The sequence below is a fragment of the Cheilinus undulatus genome, linkage group 5 (assembly GCF_018320785.1).
Source record: "Cheilinus undulatus linkage group 5, ASM1832078v1, whole genome shotgun sequence".
NCBI classification, from domain to species: domain Eukaryota; kingdom Metazoa; phylum Chordata; class Actinopteri; order Labriformes; family Labridae; genus Cheilinus; species Cheilinus undulatus.
This window is the reverse complement of record NC_054869.1, coordinates 36,321,084-36,344,643: the sequence shown is the minus strand read 5'-3', so window position 1 is coordinate 36,344,643 and position 23,560 is coordinate 36,321,084. Positions and strand designations below refer to the sequence as shown.

At 39.1% G+C, this 23,560-nt stretch overlaps 1 protein-coding gene across 2 annotated transcripts in view; it reads right to left on the bottom strand.

Moving 5' to 3' along the window:
- Window positions 1–23,560, bottom strand: part of dock8 (dedicator of cytokinesis 8) — a 113,129-nt gene that overhangs the window by 48,035 nt on the left and 41,534 nt on the right. For both annotated transcript variants that reach the window (XM_041786841.1, XM_041786842.1), the window contains 11 exons: window positions 20,499–20,584; window positions 19,716–19,782; window positions 9,593–9,742; window positions 9,306–9,386; window positions 7,184–7,346; window positions 6,934–7,070; window positions 6,465–6,558; window positions 4,838–5,000; window positions 3,702–3,819; window positions 1,634–1,704; window positions 1,272–1,416 (listed from right to left, as the gene is read on the bottom strand). In XM_041786841.1, the coding sequence (XP_041642775.1) occupies window positions 1,272–1,416; window positions 1,634–1,704; window positions 3,702–3,819; window positions 4,838–5,000; window positions 6,465–6,558; window positions 6,934–7,070; window positions 7,184–7,346; window positions 9,306–9,386; window positions 9,593–9,742; window positions 19,716–19,782; window positions 20,499–20,584 (1,275 nt within the window). The remainder of the gene's footprint in view (window positions 1–1,271; window positions 1,417–1,633; window positions 1,705–3,701; window positions 3,820–4,837; window positions 5,001–6,464; window positions 6,559–6,933; window positions 7,071–7,183; window positions 7,347–9,305; window positions 9,387–9,592; window positions 9,743–19,715; window positions 19,783–20,498; window positions 20,585–23,560) is intronic.

The window sequence follows — 23,560 nt, the reverse complement described above, 5'->3', positions numbered from 1 at the left end:
CCAACTCACTATATGATATGCAATACATGGCCCACAATACCATTATTAGATTCACCAATGCATTGGTTTAACATAGTACTGGCAGAAATCAGCCCTATTAGCATCAGCAATCAGCAATTCAGAATGAGTGCAACTCTAAAATTAATATCACAAGAGATTAGGCATTTAACTCTCTACTCAACTCACAATATAATAAATATCATGCTACTGAGTTTAGGATACAGTTTCAAACACTTACTTAAGAAGTTTTCAGAAGATTTGAGCCTGAAATCAATTAATGAATAAGTAGGTTTTCTTGTATTTAAATTTTATGGCAGTAAAAGCTCCCCTTCTTCTTTTTAAGTAATATGTTTTTGATATTGATGCTGTGTAGTTATAACACAATAGACTTTTTTTTTTACAAAAAGTGACAGTGATAAGAGCGATTGCTTCAGCTACTCACACTGAATAAGAGACAATAAAGAAAGATAGCACTCTCCACAAGAGTATTGCAATATGTTGTTTATTTTGTCCAAGTGATTAAAATGTGGGATGCTAATGTTTATCTTGTAAGCAGATGGAATGGCCAGATCTGTCTTCAGGCGAATCCATCTTGCAAGGCTCCAAAGTGAAAGGAAACGATTGTGCTATAAAAACAGACTGCGCACAATCAGCATCATTTGAGGACAATGAGGCAGCAGCTAAGGGCCAGGATAGTAAAGACTGCCACCGGTGACGTGTATAGCTCAGATGTAGCGTGTGACAGACAGAACATTTGTCCAATCACCTTCCAAGATTATATTTTCGAAAGGTCCTGCCCTTAAGTAGGATAAATGTAGTTATTCACTGCAATTTAGTGTCAGTTCCACCCTACTATGCATCATTCTTTAACTGCTCTTCACCACTGTCCAACAAGATCTGTGCTGAATCCTTTTTCTTTTATTCCTCTGTCTACCCCTAATTTGATTAGTTAACTTTTGGTCATGTTACCCTCATTTATTTCATAATCCCCACTGTGGTGGGTCACGAGGTAGAGATGTGGAGAACCAAATTGCCAGAGAAGAGTATTTTATCATTAAAAACACAATATATGGCACCAGAGATTCCATAAATGCACCAAGTATTAAACAAATGTATTCACTACAGCACCTTTTTCAATTCAAGGCTTTGTGTTCAACATTTTTTCTCCTGCAGCTCTCTGAAAATGTTTTCTAAAGGCAAATGCTTAGGCAAGCATGCTCACACTTTCTTCTCCAACCTGAAAATACAATAGAGTAGTGATAAAGCCTTACAGAGAATCCAATGAGCGTCTCACAGCTGCCGCTCTGGTTCTGCTTCTGCTGGCAGCTGATGTGGTAAAAGGTGAAGAGCAGGTGGTGTCTCTCTGTCAGACGAGCTGGAAGAGCCAGCTTCACTTCCTCATAGAAATCTGGAGACCTGACAGACAGAAAATGGAACAAGGAAGAAAGAAACATGGACCAAAGAGACACGAGTGAGGAGGAGATCAGAGCAGGAGAGAAGAGAGAAGAGAAGCGAGAGTTAGACAGAGACACAGTCAGGGATAAATAGTTACTAAGGCTGTTAAACACCACTAACAGCAAAACAACAAAAAAACAAAAAAACAGGATGATGTACCACAATAAAGTGTACTTGCTTGTTATGATAGGTAACAGGAACGTAGACCTCCGATAGAAATTCAGGGCCATTTGATTTCCCAAAGATTACCTGAGAATCGACAGGGGAAAATAAAATCATAAATAAGGCTTCAATGGTACAAGATTTTCTGTTATCTGGTAAGACAAAATTTGCACAACATTTGCCATGTACAGTTCCGTAAGGAAGTATCTGCCCTCTTCCTGATTTTTTATTTAGTTTTTATTTAGTTGTCATGTTTAAATATGTCAGATTATCAAACTGATTTTGTTGTCAGACAAAGATAACCCGAGTAAAAACAATATGAAGTTTTTAAAAAATTATTTAATTTATTAAGGGAAAAAGCCATCCAAATCTACCTGGCCAGATGTGAAAAAGTCATTTCCCCCTAAACCTTATAACAACAACTGAAGGAAAACATTGCTATAACTACAAATGAGTCTTTAACAACACTGTGGAGGACTTTTTGCCTACTCTTCATCACATAATTTTTTTAGTTCAGACACAACGGAAAGTTTTCAAGCATGAACAGCCTGGGTAAGGTCATGCCACAGCATCTTTATCAGATTTGACAGCAGACTTTGACTCGGCCTCTCCAAAATGGTTCCATCAATTATGGCAAGCTGTTCAGGTCCTGAAACAGCAAAGCAGCAGCCCACTACCACCACCACATTCCACTGTTGGTTTGATTCTCTTTTGATTAAATGCTGTGTTAGTTTACACCTGGTGTAACGGGACACACACCTTCCAGACAGTTCAACTTCTGTCTCGTCAGTCCACAGAATATTATCCCAAAAGTCTCAGGGATCACCAAGGTGTTTTTTTTTTTTTTTAAATGTCAGACGAGCCTTTATGTTCTTTTTGGTCAACAGTGGTTTTGGCGTGGATGTCATTTTTGCCCAGTGTCTTTCTTATCGTTGAATCATGAACACCAACCTCAACTGAGTCAAGAGACGCCTGCAGGTCCTTAGAAGTTGTTCTGGGTTCTTTTGTGTCCCCCGAGATGAGTTGTCAGTGAGTAATTTGGTAGGCGAGTCAATACTGGGAAGTTTCACAATTTTTTAAAGTTTTCTCTCACTGTGATTTATTGGAGTCCCAAAGCCTTAGAAATACCTGTGTAACTCTGTCTAGACTGACAGATGTCACTGACTTTGTTTCTCATCTTTTTTTTAACTTCTTTATCTCCTGCATGATGTGTTGAGTTCTCTTAGCCTACCTCACTTTGTCAGACAGGTTCTATTTAAGGGCTTTCATTAGGGGGTGGTGCAATTACCTTTTCACATGAGGCAAGGTAGGTTTGGGTGACTTTTTCCCTTAATAAATGAAATCCTTTATTTGCCTGTATTATTCTAATATTAAAATTACTTTGATGATTTGAAACATTTAAGTGTACCAAAAATGGAAAAAAGAAATAAAGAAAGGGGAAAATACCTTTTTCATAGCACTGTATGTAGACTGAAGTTGCTGTTCATCATTATGAGTTAACAAAGACAATAACATCTACTTCACTACACTCTAATCTCTAGAAGTTGATTTTTTAATCAAAAGCTAATTTTTCTTGCTGTATGCTTGTCAATAAAGCGATTCTGATCTATTACACTGACCTCAGTATTATACTTATATTTGGTCATATGTTTTCAATCGGCATTAAAACCTTTGTATCTGTAATCACACCTTCATTTTTATGCCTCATGATTTGACTTAGTGCTCTGTTTCTATTTGAGGCTTGTAAAAGTTAAAATCAGAGGATATCTTCAAAAGTTGCAACCTTTTGACACAAGACTTCCTCATTCTGCTTCCATCTTTTTATTTTAATCAAAAAGGAAATATTTGCTTAAAGTTTGTGACAAGATACTACATTGGTTTGACCTTCCTCAACAGCTGAAGCTGCATATAAGCACAAAAAACTTTAATATATAGGTTATAATTTCCTTTTTGGTAACTGATAATGCCTTGTAAATTGATTTTGTTCTTTACTTACTGACATGAGAAAATAGAGCATCGCATTGGTTCACATTTATTGTAATAAAAAGGTTGTGAGATCAGGAGTTACAATCAGCGGTACTCACAGGGAGACAGCCGGCTGCGTCCTCTGCGCTCATAAACTGGATTTTGATGGTGATGTTTCTCGCTGATGTCAGCCTGTTAACAAAGTTTAACCTCTGGGGATAAACGTAGAGCAGATTCCTAAAGACACAAAGGGGCAGAAAGGGATTCAGTGTGTGACAAATGCTTGAAATGATCGTACACATCCACCAACTACACTAAATGAAACAGTTCTGATACACATCACTAGATGGCACTGTCTGTACATGATCATGTTAGTCATGTAGTAGTAAAAAAACAATAATGTCACATAGAAGAACCCAACAACCAGTAATTTACTGTGACCTGTGGTTTTAATACAGCGCTGTAATCTTTGCTGAAGCATTGAATACAGACTCCAGTGAACAAATGCTCGGGGAATGTCAGCGTGTAATTACCACACAGGGGACTTGTTCACACATGAAGACACAAAGTTTTGTTACCGCCGAAACCATTTTAAAACTGAGTGTTGATTTAAACCTTTGCTGACAGAGGCTGCTGTCTTATTGTTCAACTATGTGGCAATTTCACAGGTAGCCATGATGGAAAATCCTAAAAATAGCCACCACACTGAAAAGAGCAAAGCCGCAGAGCGATTCCTGCTCTGAGTGATGAGTACAGCGTGACTGTTTTTGTTGCCTCTGGCTTTTAAGGAAAATAAATTGCGGAAGAGCAAGCAAACCTGTTTACACCTCAAACCATGACTCCTTTGTTTTTGAAATGCTGTTTGTATTACATCATTATGAGGGATAAGCAGGTATCCTCTGATTTGCCAATCCATATGGCTTGTTTAACACTTTTCTAGTCATCACACTTGCTCATTCACATCCTGATGGTGGAGACTACAATATAAAGTTCAACACTATTAGCTAATACCATTCATATGCACATCCACACACCACTGATGCAGCAGTGGGAGCAATCTGAGGTTAACCGTATTGCTCAGGCACATATCAAAATATGACTTCAGGAAGCGACTGACCTGATCCACAGATGCCTCAGACACAGTTTTGTTCAAAGGACAGCAGACATATTTAATTTTCTTTGTCTGAATGGCTTTGGATAAAAATGTCAAAGAAATGTATGATTAATAAGTCATATCAAATGCACTTTAACTTACCTGTAAATGTTGTGGGGGACATAAACCTCGCTGGATGGGAACTCAAGCACCTCTTTAACCGGCCGAATGTTTTTCTCAGCCACAGGTATCAAAGGGATGAGTTCAGGGGACAAACATGCCAGTGGTGTATCATGGACTGGAGACATGTCCAGTTTAATTGAGCCTGAAATACACAAAACAAGTCAAATTCCCAAATTAGTGAACCGAAATTACTTTACACTTCATATATCAACATCATTTTATGCCATTTAAATGCTACACTTTTCATTTTTTACAAAAAACAAAGAGATGCCCACCTACAAAAACAAAAATACATGTGTTTCTTGTCAATATTTTAAAAGTAAAGCTAAAGATGGCAACAGCTCAGAATAAAACTTATACTAAGTTTAAGCTTCAACTAAGATAGTTTGCTTAAGAACTGAACAAAATGAAAGTTAAAATCCTGATTTAATTTAAACCTTGAAATTGCCTGACTATCTAAATCTCACTTATTAATATGAGATGGATAAAATATTGTTGTGATGTCAATTAAATAAAAATATTCACGTCAGTATTTAGGAGATGCACCTCTGGCTGCAATCACAGCACTGAGTCTATGTGGAAAGGTCTCAGTCAGGCTTGAACATCTGACACCACAATTTTACTCAATTCTTCTTTGCAAAACTGCTCAAACCCTGTCAGATTGCACAGGAATCGGCTGTGGACAGCTGTTTTCAAGTCCAGCCACAAATTATCTATTAGATTGAGGTCTGCGCTTTGACTCGGCCACTCCAGAACATTCACCTTGTTGTCTTTAAACCATTGCTGTGTAGCTTTCACTGTATGCTTCAGGTCATTGTCTTCCTGAGAAATAAATCTTTTCTCAAGCTGTAGTTTTCTGACTAAGATTATTGTTCTCCAGGATTTTCCTTTATATTGCCACATTCATTTTACCCTCTACTTTATAAGCTTTCCAGGGCCAGTTGCCGACAAGCATCCCCACAACATGATGCTGCCACCACTGTGCTTCACAGTGGAAATGGTGTGTTTGTGGTGATGTGCATTGTTTGGTATCTGCCGAACACAGTGTCTTGTCTGATGGCCAATAATCACCGTTTCGGTCTCTCTTTCTCCATGGTCAAGTGGAACTTTCTTTCTCTCTACCATGGAGTCGTCTAAATGCCTTTTGGCGATCCAATTTCAGCTGCTGAAACTTGTAAGTCTTTCAGAGTTGTCTTGGTCTTGGGGTGGGGGGGCTCCATTGAAAAATGGTTGGGAAACACTGTCCTATTGCATCAAGACTTACTTTATACTTCCTTCTTATGAATGCATCATATCTCTTTTTATTTGGACAAAAATGTCAGACTGATAAAAACGTTCTGTGGTTTTAAGAATGGATAACGTGCTGGGCTATTTCTTGGCCTGGCAAACTAGCACCCTTGTGTTTCTGCACTATGTTTGGCAACACAGTGGAAAAGCAATAATCCAGGAAGTTACTGCACACAGCCAAAACATAACACTGCACTGTGCTTGTTTTCTTTTTGTTTTGTTTTTCCTTTCCAGATGCAATTCCTGTATTTAGAGCAATTCCCTGAACAAGCAAAGTAACAAAAACTTAGAAGAGTGCTTGATTGTGATGAGAGATGACCTGGTATTGTCTTGGTTCTCCTCTGTGGAGTTGAGGTTTTCTTGATTTCGGACAAGAACTTTAGCAAGTCCTCGTCACTCAGTCGATCTCCCTCCTGACAAACAAACAAACACAAGGCAGAACGGGAAAATAAGTGGGTACATGTATAGAAATGTTAGGGTGACAAAAACAAAAAGACAGCATCAGAATACAATATCACAGTACAAAAATCATACAACTAAGCTGCTAAACTGCCTTAAAGATAAATAAGAGAGGTGGTTTTAAAGGTGAAGTCAGCTCTTCACACATAACATTATTTATCCATAGTCATGGATTTATGGTAGAAACATGACTTTATCCTGATGGAATGGCATTTTAAGGTCAGGCAGTAAACACCAGCTAGTCTGTCTCTTATAGTGTATCTTTACCTTGAGGAATTAACATTTTTCCACAGATTTATCTCTCTTACTGTGCTATGTAGTGGTCTAACCTGTTTAAAGATGGTGCTGATAGTGATGGTAGCAGGCTTGAAGGCAGAAATGTTACAGAACTGATCATCGATGGTGCTGTAACGTTCAGAGTTCCTCCTGGGAAACTGCGCTCTCCGGTCAATACTGCTGGATTTACCTAAGAAAACAGTGTACATGTTTGCTTTAAACACAATTTATGAATAAGTAAATGTGAGCAAGTCATTAGGGTGTATTACTGTCAAACACAGGCAGACAAACATGAGCACACACCTCCTTTTAAGCTGTCAGAGTCTGTGACGTCTCTGTCTATTGTAGCTGTGGAAATGACCTCCATAATATTGACGGTAGCCCAGGCGAAGGGCATGCGATAGCGACCCAGCCTCTGGCAAAACATCTCTGCCTGACCGCGCAGCTTCTCAAGCTTGTCCTTGTTCTGAAACACAACAAGAACAATAAAGAAATCAGGATAGCCGTTTTTCTTGAGTGGTTTGACTGTTTGGAGCAGAGATTTTTTGAGATAAGATTTAAAGCATCTTTCCCCATTTCAAACTGCTTTTAAGATTTCAAAAACCTTAATAAGTACTTTTAGTCATTTCCCTATATCTCCTACATTATTTTGAGGTTTGAAACCCTAGTTTAAGATTCACAAAAACTTAATTTCAATTTTTTTTGCATTATTTGAGCATCATTTGTGTGATTTGTTGAAATCTTCACAACATTCAACCCAATTACCACTTACATTCCCTCTTAAATTCAATTCTGCTTTAACCTAGAATTACTTAAAGGTGGCATATCATACCCTTTCTCACCTTGTGACACAGTCCCTGTGGTCTAAGTAATGTCAGTGCCATGTTTTATAAAATATAAAAAATTGGTTACGCTCCAGAAGAGATTTTTGACCCCGTTTAAACCAGCTCTAAGTAGCCTATCTTAGAACACTCAGTTGTGGTGTCTGTCTCCTTAAATGTAAAGGTGCTTCTTCTAAAGCTCAGTTTAGACCATAGATTAAAAAATAGATAAGTTGAAACTCCCAGCTGCTTGCAATGGGCCACTCTTCAATATTCAGAAAGCCTGTTGGTTCACACCGCTGCAACTGGAGGAGACAATATATGCTGTCCATGGCAATGACTATCAGTCTCTACAAGACAAGACAGTGCTGCATATTTACTTTCTTCTGTTCTTTATCGCCACCGTAATATTTAGTATTTGACTGCATAAGGCACCCTTGAATTTCTCGTGTATTAGCTAGTATAACGCCATGTGTCCTGCTTGAAAATGTGTAATCATTTCCCAAAGTCACAGCATGATTATGAATAGCAAAATATCCTACTTTTAACAAATATTAGTTGGCATTTATACCCTAACAAAATGAGATTTCCATTCATTATTTTCCTCATCTATTTTTTTTTATTTATTTGCTTGCAATATCCAAAAAACAGCTATCGGTAATTTGACACACTGATTCATAGGAAACACCATCAGCCGGCCTGATATGAGCTGCAACAGCTAAGTTCAAACTGCTGCACCTGTCACCCGTAACCTTCTCAAATGGTTCTTGCGTTGCCAATCTTTGGTCTGGACTGGGCCTAACTCTGCTCCTTTCTGCTCAAAACAGTACTGCTGTTGCCTCCATGACTGTGGGCAAAGACACCAGGTTAGGGGCAGGTATTATTAAATTGATTCATCGTGATGTTATAAGGAGCACAGACTCTGAAGACACCATCAGGTTTTGTGTTTTCAGACAAGGATGGACCATAAACAAAGGGCTGGGCAGGCTTATTTTACATTATGTGGGTCTGTAGATACTCCACATAGCCAAATATAGTGATGAAACTAAAAGCATGCATTGTAAGGCCAATTGTGCTGTTTTACCAATAAAAATAATTCTTGGACCTGTTTAAGTCAGCGGTAAATTAAAAAATCATTACTTTTAACTATATGCTCCACCGTGTGATATCACCATCTTAACATCATGCATCATCCATCAATGCTTTTGGCAGTAAACCAATTTGCCAGTATTACCTTCTTATTAAGCTCATCTCTACTTTAGTAGGAACAATGACTTTGCATCTTTGATGTGCTTAAATGGTTGATGCAGGGATGCACTGATACAGTAATAAACCCACACCACACAGTTAAGTAGAGGTGCAGGAAAGGAACATTTTTATAGCCTTTTTGGAGAGATGTGGAAAGTTGTTCTCCACAGAGCCAAAAGTCATGAAAAGTCATAATTACACTGTTTTAGCTCACTGCAGTCTGTCTCCTCTCTCTGTGGTTAATAAAAATCGATCCATTTAGCCCCACACATCACAAAAGAGAGCTAACCTCTCCAGTGGAGGCACACTGTACACTTTGAAAACCTCTGGTTTACAGACAATTTTTTTCATGTTACCTTTGCAGAGTCACATTCTCGTAATGTCATGTAGGGGTCGGCGCAATCACTGATCTCTCCCTGCTGAAGAACTTTTTCAATCTAAAAACCACAGAAAAGATTAGCGTGCGGCAACAAAATGTAACAGTGTCAATAGATTTCAGTTTCAAACTAAAACAAAGAACCATAAAAGTGCACTACAAGAAAGAGAAAAACAATTTGAGAACAAGTTATTTTAAGCTAGATGGAAATTCAGTCACTTAACTTTTTAGTGTTTTTAGTGTATATCAAACAGATTTGATTCCCACCTTAATGACCAGGTAGATGTCAGGGGAAGGGTAAGTGATGGAGAAGATGGCAGATCGGGCCATGCTGGACTGGTCCACATGTGGAGTGTGAGGCTTCAAGAAGTTTTTGAACTGTTCAGAGTTCAGATCACAGTAGAAGTTCTCAGATATCTGAAAGGGAGACAGAGAGTTATAGAAACATCCATCCATGGCTTCTGGAGCTACGTAAACATATATAAAGTAGCATTTTATATTTGAATACACCCTTAATTTGGACTCAGTCATGGCTAGGTGAGACAACATGATATTCCGTCTTTTATGATGGCACCATGTAAGACTAGCGTCGCACTACAGGAGAACTTTTTTCATTTCTGACATTCATATTCAGGTTCAAATTTTGATGATGGGCAGCAACAATACAATCTAGTCAAAATCTGGCTAAATCCATGTAATCTGATTCTTCACAGATAATTTTCATTTGTATTAGCCATTTTTAGAAGACCTAAAGCAGACATTCATCTATACATTTGCTAACTCAAGCTGCTGACTTTTCTTTCTAACTTGACATAACCACTGGCTTGTCTCTAAAGACCAGCCTCACACATTTCATGCCCATTGCCAACAATAGGGAAACAAGTTCAGACAGAAACACTCTAGCCCTAGATTTAATCACTTATTGCAAAATAAATATACGGTTTTGCTTGGAATTAAAGGCACTGCTCAAAGATTTTTATTCTCTACCTTTACAAGTCTTCCAGGGCCGGCTACCAAGAAACATCCCCACAGCATGATGCTGCCACCACTGTGATGTTTGTGGTGATATGCAGTGTTTGGTGTCTGCCAATCATATGTCTGATGGCTTAAAGTCACCACCATTGTCTCATCAGACCAAAGAACTTTCTTCCACTCAACCATGGAGTCTCCCACATGCCTTTTAGCGAACTCCTGCCGAGGTTTAATAAAAGTTTTCGTCAACAGTGGCTTTCTCTTTGTCACTCTCTCATAAAGCTTTGAGTGGTGAAGAACTCGGACAACAGAGTCTCTCCCATCTCAGCTGCTCTCCCATTATCAGTTGGCACTTTCTGAATGAATTTTGTTTCAAATTAATATTTTAGTCTGCATTTTTAATTGTATTATTTATTATGACATGTGCTGCTGACCTCTTGGCCAGGTCACCCTGTTGAAAGAGATCTCGATCTCAACAGGTTTTTGCCTGGTAAAATAAATAAATATAGGCACTCTGCATGTTCCCCCTAAGACTTGATCCTTACTGTGATCCTTGTCTAACTGTTAGGCTTCTACCCTTTTATCTTTAAAAGACAATGAAATGTGAGCAGGAGAAGGTAAGGACAAAAGGTCACTTGTTTCTAGTAATTTCAATGACCGGTGCATCAAGGACACTGCCTCCAGCGATACAGCACCTCCTCTCCTGACTGAGGTAAACCAGTGCACCTAAATATCAAATGTTGAGTCTGCTCCACTGTTCCCACATGACCTCAGGCTAGGAGCACAGCCATATGTCCCAGCCTGGTCTGGCCTCTGTGAATGTCATGCAATCCTTTCCACTGGAGAGCCATTAACTTCTCATTCTGCTCATCCCACAGAACCTCTGTTACACTGATCACAGCTAAATCAACTCCTGGGCAGCCAAACCTGGATGATTTGTTAAATGAACCCTAACGACAACTATTGTGCATATACACTCTGAAAAGTATTCTTTCTGAGTCAATCAGTTTTTGTTTCTTTTTGATTGGAATTTGTTGATGGACTCTAACAAGCCAGAAATGCAAACTTCTGCCAAGACTTTTTTTTTTGTAGAAGTGATTCTGTGCACGTTTACAGCAAGGGTGAAAGTTTAACAAAGACTGCTGTGTAGGAGTTCCCCTCCCTCTGACAAATGACTTCTAAGAATCACTGAAATCACTTCTTGATAATTAAAGCCAGCTGCTTTAAAGAGAATTTATGCTTCACCAATTCACTAAACAGAACAAACATGTCAAACAAACAGCAAGTGTTCATTGTGTTACCACCATCTTTTCAACATTCACTGTTAGAAATCACCCATCAAAAGTGAGACCATCCTTGGAGTACTTTCAAAAACTCTGAATTTAATGATGCACTCACAAAAGTCCGTCCATGTATTATCTATACCACTTGTCACATTCAAGGTTGCAAAGCACTGGAGCCAATTCCAGCTGTCATTGATCAGGCTGGGTAGGGGTACACCCTGGACTGGTCAGCTGTCATCACAGGACTAAAGACAATTCAGGATCACTAATTGACGAGTACGTCTTTGGACCGTGGGAGGAAGGCTGCGCTGTTGTGCGTCTTTTTTATGTTCCTCCCTGCTCTAAAGAGAGTCCAGTGTGCAGTATTTAACTCATTTATTGCAATCATATTATGACCTTTCTTTTCTGTATTATAGATGGTTCATGAAAAGTGAGTGAAAATTGGTATTTCAAACACCAAAGTTAGTAAATATTAAAAATTAATATATTTTTAAAAAATGTCCATCTTTCTCCCTAAATGTCTCGCAGGCCGTATGACATCTGCTGGCGGGCCAGAAGTGGCCTGCGGGCCAGAAGTTTTACACCCCTGTCCTAGAGTGTGTCCCACAATCCAGGTGGCAAAAGCTTAAAAAAGACTGTAAAGGCTGTAATTGTTACCAAAGGTGATTCAACCAAGTCTTCACTGAAGGGTCTGAATACTTATGTCAATGTGTTATTTCAGTTTTTTCTTTTTTTACATATCTAAAATTCTGATTTCACTTTGTCATAATGGGGTACTGAATGTAGATTAATGAGAGAGAAAATGAACTTAAACAACTGTAGCATTAGGCTGCAATATAAAACTAAAAAATGAAGAGGGTCTGAATACTTTCTAAATGCACTGTATGCCCAATTTATAGGTTTTTCACTCATCAAGTTAATTTGGACATCTCTTATCCAATGAGAAAATGAGGGTGGGAGCCAGGGCAGCATCCTTTAATGTCATTAGGATCAGTATCGTCAACATGATGGTAAAGCTACAAACTACCCCAAAGAGAGATACTGTAGAATGGATGGTGGATATGTCGCCCCTTTTTAAGGCTCCTTCACGTTTCCTTATTTTCTCAGCCAATGAAGAATCCATTCAGTGCTGGCCTTCATCTGGTGGGCTCTGAAGCAGCCAAGTAATATACTTTAAACATAGGAAATTGGTTTCACTTTAACTAATTAGCAAGCAATACTAATATTAAAATGCAAAAGGGGTCTTGAAACTGCCTTTAAACTAGCAGGTTAAGTTAATATGTCAGTGGCTATGTGGCTAGTTGCAGAGGCCGTTAGGGGGCTGGGACAATGCTGAGAAACACAACGGCTAAGGTGAAGCAGCTAGTGATGCAACACTGCAGTGATTTAAGGCCACCTGTTTGTAACACATTAGAGATTGTCTGGCTGACAGACTGAAAAACAGCATTAAGGATGAGTTGCTTAACCTTTTCTAATGACATAGTGTACATGAGAAGTTGTGATGCCAATGTAGTATTTGTATGGCAAGCTACAACATTTTAAAGACCTGTTTAACTCCAATATTTTCACATTTTGCAGGCAGGTGTTAGCTCCTTTCTCAGAAAGGTAGTCCAACACAGCTCCAGGCATCTGCAGTTATTCTGTTTACTCGAGCAACTGCTCCAGAGAGTAAAACATGTCTAACCAAACAACGAACCACAAAGCCAGCTGTTAGAAGAGCATCCACTGCATTTATAAAATCACTCATTACATTCTCTCTCACAGTCCAGTGAAACAAAGCTGGCCTGGTTTTGTACAATAACAACAGGAAGACTGGGAAGACTTTCTTAACTCTTTATACTGTGAGGGCAAATGTGCCTGCATGCATGTCTGCTGAAAAACCTTTATGTTCAGAGATCCATGAAGCTGATGTAATAAGTAGGACACTTGTTGGGTCAAATCCTGGGTCTGCACCTTGGCTCGTGGACCAGAAAGGCAGCTAGAGTATTATATGGAATTATGTGAACATCTGCTCCTGATTTCACAGATGTGAAACACAGAAAAAAAACAAACACAGACGTAAAAGCAGAGAAATTCCCACATGATACAAAGGCAACAGTAAAGAAAGCAGGAGAACAGAGAGGGAAGAGGCAGCAGAACTATGACAAAATCCCTCATGAGGAGAGACAGAGGATAGTGAAGAAAGTTTGAGACGAAGTAAGACAGAAAGTGAAGGATTCAGCGATAAATGGGTCAGCAGCAAATGCTTCACAGTTACACTACAATTAAATCTCGCTGACAAGGCGAGCTTCTCCTTCACTCAAAGACACATTTCATGTCTCTTTAACAGTCTGCATCTGTCTCTGCTCAGTTTAATGGGCTGGGAGTTGTATTAACCTTCACAAGGACACACTTTGGTTCAACACATAATAAAATAAGTCTTTTTAAGTGAAACACACTGTGCCAATGTGACTTTTTAACTCCGCTCTTATGAGTTCACACCAAGCAAAAGTAAGGACATTTCAGGGATTTAGATAAGACTTTTTGACTTACAGGCTAACTCATTCATAAAAATGCACAACATTGTTGTTTGTGTTGTCCCACGATCATTTAATAAATACATTTTAACAAACAAGAAGCATTTAATTGCCCTGTTTTAACCAGTGGACCATCTATAGCCATCAGTCCTGACACAGCTGGACAGAGGGGAAGGAAAGCCAGAGAGTGGCTTAAACCCCATCTCATCGGGAGATCCATGAGGACTTAAATTCAAACTAAATCCTTCCAGCTTCCACCACCCAAAAATCCATCCAGCTGAGTAAATCCACTAAAAAAAACATGCAAACAGTCTTGGCTCAAAATGAATGACTGGGAAAATGCAGAGCGGTATTAGTAGTTATAGAACCAAAACATGATGACCCCTGCTGGGCATAAATATGGGGGATGATGAGACGTAAGACCTTGTAGATTACACTGATCCCTCAGTGCCACGCAGACTGCCAAAAGAAATGACTGGACCTCCCATCTTCAAGAGGAGGCTTGTGATGCACAACAGTTACCATGGGAGAATGGCGTCAACACTTTATCATTACCTAAATACAAATAACATGCAATAGGGATGCAAAATGTTGGATTTCTACCAATGTCCAATTCAGATATCAAAACTGATATATCCATGTAGCTCAGACCTACAACTTTACTCCTCAAATCCCACTTGTCAAGTTTTAGTAATGAGGAGGAAAAAAGTTGATGAAGGTATGATGGTCCTGCTTAAAACTCTAAAAACTTTTCCTCTATATAAGACCAAGATTTACAGCAGATATAATAGTTTACACCTGCTGATACCAGAAATATGATTGTGACAATTAGGGCCAATACCACAACCGATGTTCAAAAATTAACCTTTTAACGAATGTTTTTTTCATCACTTCTTTTGATGTAAGAATCCCATCATACTAAGATTTTCTCCTGTGTTTGACCATGAAAGCAGATAGAAGTTTGTCTGGCTACTGATAGCCACATTATGTCACTGATGTTTGACAACAGCGCCAGCACAGTCAAATATATCAAATCTATGCATGTGCATACCTGCCAATACTCCTGTTTCTCCTTGGTTTCTAACGTGTTTTTGAGCCATCTCTGGCCAACCTCCTGTTTCGTCATTTCTCCCAGAAAACTCCCAGAATTTTCCTGGTGCTACTAGAAATATGCTAATTCTAAAATACAGAACAATTTGTTTTGTACATTTCCATGAGGACACCAAAGTTCCCAGATCATGTATGAATCGCTTGACATACAAACAATCCACATCATTTCCAAAATTTCAACCCTTCTGTCTCTGTGACCTGGCAACCCTCAACCAGATTCAGAGTGAGCTGAACTCAGCCTGAGCAGACAGACAAGATGAGAGCTGCATCAAGGAGGAAGGCAGCTGTAAACAACAGTGCAGAGCAGTGTTATTGTTTTTCACCTGCTCTTTTGTCTCCTTCCCTTCTCTACATTCCAATAACCCTATAAATATAATATTCAGTGTCCACACATCATAATAACAGCATGTTAACGTGTGATTTAAAACGACATAAAAGAGAGTGAACAACACAACTACAACACCAAACATCTCCAGCTTTGCCAAAAACTTAATTTGAACGTCTTGAATTTAAAGGGAAAAAAAAATTAAAGTTAATCCCCCAAATATGTTAAAATCTGGATAATCAAAAGTAAAAGGGACAATTTCTGCGAATTTTGCAGCAGCATTATTTGACTGCAAATGATGATACAAGTGTTAAAATTCATGTGGAAGGGAAAATCAAGTCAATTTAATGACAAATCAGTGCATAAAAATATACCTGAACACATTAGATAACGTTTTAAACCTTAAACATTTTCGGGGGGGGGCAGGGCAGGGCAGACCCCCCTCTCAAAGAAATTTACATCCCCACTAAAGAACACTTGCCAACCAGCCAAATGAGCCCATTTCATCTGTGTCTATCCTGGGCTCTATTCTAACAGGAACTGGCTGTTAGCAATAGACTTTGTGAATACTGTTTTAGTGGTAGATTCTTATTGCAATGAGGCTCTTTTGTGCATAAAGGGGGAAAGTTTTCCCTGAAAACAAATGCAAAGTGTCCAATTTGAGTCCACTTGATATTAGACCACAAACTTTCTTAGTCATTTCTTGTGTTTTCTCTCTTGTGGATGAGAAAAAATAAGTTAAAGTTGCAGATCTAGTTTAAGGAAATTTGATCATGCCATAGTAAACCTTAATCACATACGGTACAATGTTATTTCCAACAAAAAAAAATGTGGCTATTGAAAATTCAGAGTGGCTAGTAACTTTGGAAAACTAGTTGCCACAGTGGCTGGTGAGCAAAGAAGTAAATGTTAAGCCCTGAATTTCTTTGTCCTCACTAAACTTGAAGACCAAAGCTAAACCTACACCTGTGTGGCTCACACACAGCTGGAAAAGTGTTGCATCTCGGCACATCTCTTGGCACCTAGCCCCCCCCAAAAAACCCCTCCTGTATTTCAAAACCTAAAGGTATGCATGTGCATCCCCAGCCAACACTGATAATTAGCCTTTGAAGCAAAAATCTGCCAAAACTGATATCATGCTAATAATATTGTACCCCAGTATGCAGATATGTACACTGTTATCACTACTGCTGACATCAACAGTCTGAACAGACTAATGAAGAAGGGCAGCTCCGTTCTGGGCTGCCCTCTAGATTCTTTGAAGTGAAAGGAGACGGGAGAATGATGGTGGAGCTATGATCTCTGATAGAGAATACATTTCACCCCCTTTATCCCCCCTGGTATTGTAACATCAGTGAGCAGCTCCTTCAGCAAGGAGCTTCACTGCATCAGTTGCGGTATGTGAAGGAGCAATACAGAAAATCTGTCCTCCCTACTGCAAGCAGACTTTCAACGTAGCCTGCTCCCTGCAGAACAGTTGAGAAAACAGGGATAATCAAAAAACAACAAAACCATCAGCTTTTTGCAGTGTTGACAGATTAGAGTCAGTAAACTATGATGGTTTAGAAAAATCAGAATTCTGCCTTCAACTTTATAACTTTACAACCTTAATTGGCTAGATTCCATGTGGGTCATTGGGCTGATCAATCTTGCAAAGTTTTCTCAAACATTTGTCCGGTCTGAGAATAACCTGACCAATCAGCACCATTTGAGGACAACCAGGCAGTGGGGGGGGATGGGGGGGGGGATTTAGGTGTACCGCAAGCTGGTAAACAACGACGACCGGTGATTAGCTGTAATGTAGCTATTGTGGCAGGTTTCAACTTCAGTAGACAACAGTGTTAATTTTGACAGCTGTTTTTAATTTAAGTTTTAGTCTTAGTCTGAAAGGTAAAATGCTGATTAGTTTTAGTCACATTTCATTTATTTCTACCCTTTATAGTTTAAATCTAGTTTTAATAAACAGAAACTGAGAAAAAAAACATTTTTGTACAGTTTAAGTCAATAAAAACTCACTACATTTAAGTCAAAACTTTTTGTCAAAATATTTATTCTCTGCCTAAATCTGGTGCCAGAACATACTTGTATGTTCTTTGCACCCTGCAAACCTTCGAACCCTGCTTTCTACCCCGAGAGGCAAAAGAGGTACAGTTGTGTTTTGACCCACAGTGTAGAAATATCAGACATTCTGAATGTCAGATGAAAACTAAATTGCATTTCAGTCTTGTTCTAGCTTCCCTGATGAGAACTTACTTTTCATCTGAGCTTTGTTTGTCATCAAAGATCAAACTTAGCTAGTTTTAGTCTTGTCCATCTCATGGAAAAAGCTTCTGAACTTAAAGTCTAATCCTAATTTTGTAGTCAGCACAATTGACATTGCTGGACAAGATCTTTTTTAGTAAAAGAAGAGCAAAGAAAATCACTGAAAGCTTTTCTTTTTATTGAAAATACATCTGTTACTGTTGGAAATGCGGGTATTGGTATCTGCGAACATCCGATACTGGTTTCGTCTTACCCACAAGAAGTGACACAGGTTATTAGAAGTTACATAACTTTTGAGCCATAAATCCTAGCCCCTTACCTTTTTCTTCTTGAAGCTAGAAGGTGCATCTTTCCATTGATGCTATCCATGCCTATGTATCCCTTACAGAAGCTTTTCCTGTGAGACTGGAACTTGGTTGACTTTTTGAGGACTTTAAAGATTAGATCCACACAGGTAGAGCTGAGATTGAATTGTATCCTTTATTGGATCAATTTTTGATCATTTATTGCTGCTAGCTTGAATGCTAACAGTCATATTGTTTTCCCAGAATGCTTTGTGAGGGGCTGTAAATTAATGACAGGCTGTTGGTTTACAGCTTTGTCAAACCGTGCATAAGTAAAAATAGAGCTCATTATGGAGAAAGCTTCATTAGCACATAATGGAGAGAGAGCTAGAGAACCTGTGATGTGGCCCTCTGTTATTTTAATATTAAGCAGTTAAACTCACAATAATCAGAAGGAAAACAACTTTAAGTGCTACAGTGAGGCTGTACATTATGATTCAATTCATTGAGCCATGTTCTACTGCATAGGGCTAATTTAATGTGCCAGTTTTCCACAGCACAGTCAGTCCAGAAAGTTTACAATGGTATCGGAGTGGTAGTTTGTATCGGCTGATACCCAGCGCTTTGGTACTGGAATCAGTATCAAGGGAGGAAAAGTTGGTATTGGAACATCTCTAGTTCCAACCAGCTTCAGCATGAGTTTAATTTACTAACTGGCTCCACTGATAGTTTACAATGATAGCTTCTGCCTGCACCATCATATGCGTAATAATGTGACAGACATGATGTTCGTCCAATCAGATTTTTTCCAAAGATTCTGCCTTTCCCAAACACTCTCTGTGGTGTGCCCAGATGGCTATAAAACATGTCCCATGCAATGAAAATGTTAAATAGTTTATCTGGCCTTCCAGGTTATTCAGCTCCAGCCAGAGCTTTTATTTAACAAGTTCTCTAATATACAGCTGGTTGTATGCTCTTGTGTGTTATCCGTGATCAATCTCACCACATAACCTGTTCTGTACGCCGCACACAACTGTATGTGAAGACAGTTTGATTATCTGTGCTGTTTGATCTGCTGACACGACAGCCAGGTTAATATTACAAGGCTTAATGTATAACGCTCATGTAAATAAAGTATGGGGAGAAAGACAAAGCAATCATTTGATATCACTACCCAGAGTGCTTTGCATTGGAACATTAATGTATACTTTCAAATATTCACAAAATGTACAAATCTAGTTTGTTTGATCCCTTTAAAATTATCCTTATTACTGCAATTTATTTGTGATTTTGTTTTTTATATGCTAGAATTAAAGGTTAACAAACAAACATCATATGGATGTAACTGGGATATGTAGCAAAGTGACAAGTTTCAAAGACATGAAATAAACAAGACCTGTGGTTGTAAGTGAACCAAACATGAACTGAAAGACCCTGACAGTCTCCACAACAAAAAAACACATGACCAAACTGACAACTAGTGCTAAGCTACTGTATTCTAAGTTGTCACTTTGTCTTTACCCTGTACGGTAAGAGTCAAGATAAACAATGACAGGAATGTATGAGAAACGTGATGAAATGAAGCCATTATGCCATCAATAGAACACATAAGCATGACTTTGAGGCTGATTCTCTTACCTTTTTCTTCTCTTTCAGGTCATACAAGGCCATTGTGGCGAAAATGGGTTCAATATCAATCTCAAACCTGGAAAGAAAAGAAAGAAACAATTCAATAATGCAAAAAATACAAATACCAGAAACCAGAATCGTTTCTCTTTCCTTTGCTGATCCTTTTTACTTTTCCCCCCCTATTTTTATTCTTGTAGATCAGTGTTGTAACGGGAAGCAAGGAAATGTTCTACAGTAAGTGATGACATGTTTGAACTGAGAGTTAAAGGACAAAGGGTGAAGTTGCCAAACCACTGCAAGCTCAGAAATGAGTTCAACTAAAACACTTCGTAGTTTGATGGGTTGAAAAAGATGGACAAGAGAGATCAAGAGTGAAAGAACGTGTCCCTTTGTGTGTGTGTGTGTGCATTACAGCCAGAAGAAAGAGAGAAGGAGACGTAGAGGCTTAATCCCACAGAGAGAGGGAGGGACGGTGAATTTCTGGAGAACAACAACCACTGCACAGCACTCCCCCTCTCTTCCACATTTCACTGTCCACATGAATTCAAAAAACCCCTTTCGAAATATCAACTCAATCTTTTAAGTCATGATTAAATGTGACATAAAAAGACGTCCTGTATGTTAAATGCTAAACAAAAGGTCATTGTCATGAACGAGGGGTGATTTGAACGGTTGCCCTTTAACACGGCTAACTGTTGGTTCCTTGTCAAACTTTTAAGAGAAACAGAAAGCAGCTGTTAAACTGTTCAACGCCTCCTCCCTCCCACAGTTTTATGAAAATGTATGACATACTTGATGGCCTGGCATCGGACCAGGATGCGGTCTCCAGTGTGTTCTTTTGGGCAGTCAGGGATTGGCCGAATCTCCACTGCATCTTCCTGGAAGACAATGGCAGAAAAATAGAAAGAAATGGAGAAACAGAAGCTTTAAAAAGAGATTTAGGCCAAAGTAAGAAACTGAAAACACAGGATGGGAAATAAAGATTAAAAATAGATACAGAGGAAAACCATTTAAACAAGACAGACAGGTTATTTTCCCTCTTAAAGCAGCAGCACTACAGTTGAATCAGAAATCCTTTAAATTCTGAGTTTCAGCCTCTTTGCTCTGGCTGTCGGTTTGTTGCTCCCTGTGGGAAACGCAAAAAAGCTACAGGAGCACTTTTGTACCTGCAGCTATGGCACTTCTCACTTTAACTTTGGAAGGATGTTTACTGTTTTAGAGCGGATGTCTTTGATGCATTTAAGCAGAGCTTGATTTGATCCATGATGTTTGTTTTAGCATAACAGTGTTAGTTTTTATTGTGCTTTGACTGAAAATGTCTTGTAAGGTGAATTGGTATTGCTGTTGTTTGTTAATCTTATCTTTGTATCTTTGTATCTTTGAATCTTTGAATCTTTGAATCTATCTATCTATCTATCTATCTATCTATCAGCCTGCCACATCAGAAGTAACTTTAGGACTGTATCAGACCAATATCAAGTCTAAAGTTGACCTATGCTGTCTAAAAGGCCTCTCCACATGAGAATGAGTCTGACATCTGAAAGATTTAACAAATAAATAACCAATGATTATTTAAGAACCAGTTTATTGTAACATATAACATTTATAATAGGTAAGATGATGTGTTTTGGTAAATGTGCTTTATGATGAAACTTGTTTGTCCTCCACTGACTTTATATACTCATTTTCTGTCTCTTCACTATTATTATCCACACAAATTGCATATCTCCGTTGCCTCCTGATGTCTCTATGCCTGTGTGATCTTTTGTCAACACTCCTAGTTTAAAAAGGTTGAAGAGTTTCTGTCATAATCCGCACATGGATCAGGTTTATTTAAGAGCATAAATAATGATCATAAATATTGCCAATAGCATCAGGCGCTATGAGAAACATGCACATGAGGAATAAAAAGACAAAAGGATCGTCCACCAGTTGATTGATGAATGAATTTGAAAAAATAATAAAATGATGGTCAGGTGACCCGCGGATGGGCCGCTCAGTCTGTATAGGAGCCAAGCTGATCCCCTCACACCTGTGAGGGGCTATGCATATCTCTGCTTGCTGTGTCTGAAGATCAAGAGGGAGCTGGTGTGGACATGAGCCCAACTGTCACTGATTTTAACCACGATTCCTGCGGGTTTGTCAGTCTGCAGCGTGATATACAGGGGATTGCAGTATTTTCCCTTATTACAAGTGTCAGACTTGTTCAGAGAATTCAATAAATTACGCACAATTGCTGCAGTCTCGCGACGGAATTCATTCATTTAATTATCTCGGACGTAAAACAAGCAGTACATTGATTCATTCACAACTTTAGAGGATAAGTCAGTTGCATTAGAACACCCTCTCTCTCATGATACTGAGTCAAAGCATCCCCTCACACATGTGACCGCAGCTCTGACACGGAGAGGAGGAGGCGGGGCTCTCTGGTCAGTGAGCTTGCTCAACTCTGGTCATAGAGTCAGATGGACCAAACAGAAAACCGGGACTCAGAAATTGCATGCATTCTAGATGAATAACATAGGGCTATTTAGTTTGTTTATTAAAGGGACCAGGTAAACCCTGCTCTATAGGAAATGTATTCTTAAATGACTTCTGTGGGGATCTGGGGCTATGTAGAAAATACAATAAAATAAAATTAACTCAACCTTCAAGGGGGGCGCCCCCCTAATATAATGGTAGGGGAAACACTGCCTTTATTAAGGAACAATATTTTTTTATGATTGATTTTTATATGAACGCTATATGGAGAGAAGTATTCAGCCGCCTGACCATTACACCAAAAGGGACTGTAATGAAACTGAATTCCAAAACATGTACTTTAATATGGAGCCACCCACCCTATAACAGCTATAACAGCCTCTGCTCCTCTTTGAAGGCTTTCCACAAGATTTTGGGGTGTTTCTTTGAGAATTTGTGCCAATTAATTCTGTGGAGCATTTATGAGGTCAGGCACCAATGTTAAACAAGAAGGCCTGGCTCACAATCTCCTCTCCAGTTCATCCCAAAGATGCTATAGGGGGTTGAGGTCAGGGCTCTGTGCGGCCCAGTCAAGTTTTCCCACACTGAACTCTTTAAACCATATCTTTATAGTCCTTGCTTTTTGCACTGGGGCACAGTCATGTTGGAAAATAAAAGATCCTTTCCGAAACTGTTGCCACAAAGTTGGAAGCATAGCATCATCCAAAATGTCTTGGTATGCAGAAACTTTAAGATTGCTCTTCACTGGAGATAAGGGGCTGACTCCAACCCTGAAAAACAGCCCCATACCATTATCCCTCCTCCACCAAACTTCACAGTAGGCACAGCGCAGTCCAGCAGGTAACGTTCTCCCATCATCTGCCATACAGAGAAGCTTTTTTCATCACTCCACAGAACATGTTTCCACTGCTCCACAGTCCAAAGTTGGTGTGCTTTTCACCACTCCATCTGATGTTGGCACTGGACTTGGTGATGTGAGGCTTGCATGCAGTTGCTTTGCCATGGAAACCCATTTCATGAAGCTCCTGCCGCACAGTATTTGTTCTTACAATAATGCCAGTGAAAGTTCTGAACTCTTCAGCTATGAAATCAGGAGTGCTGGAGACTTAAACGCACCATGCACCTCATCAGTTGTTGACCCCACTTTTTAATTTTTTTTTATGGTCTTCTGCTTCATGGCTGAGTTGCTGTTGTTCCTAAATGCTTCCACTTTCTCAAAATATCACTTACAGTTGACTGTGGAATATCTAGCATGGATGAAATTTCACGGACTGTCTTATTGCAAATCACAGTGCCACACTTGAAGTCACTGAGCTCTCCAGAACGACACATTTTGTATTACAAATGTTCACAAATAGAGACTGCATGGCTAG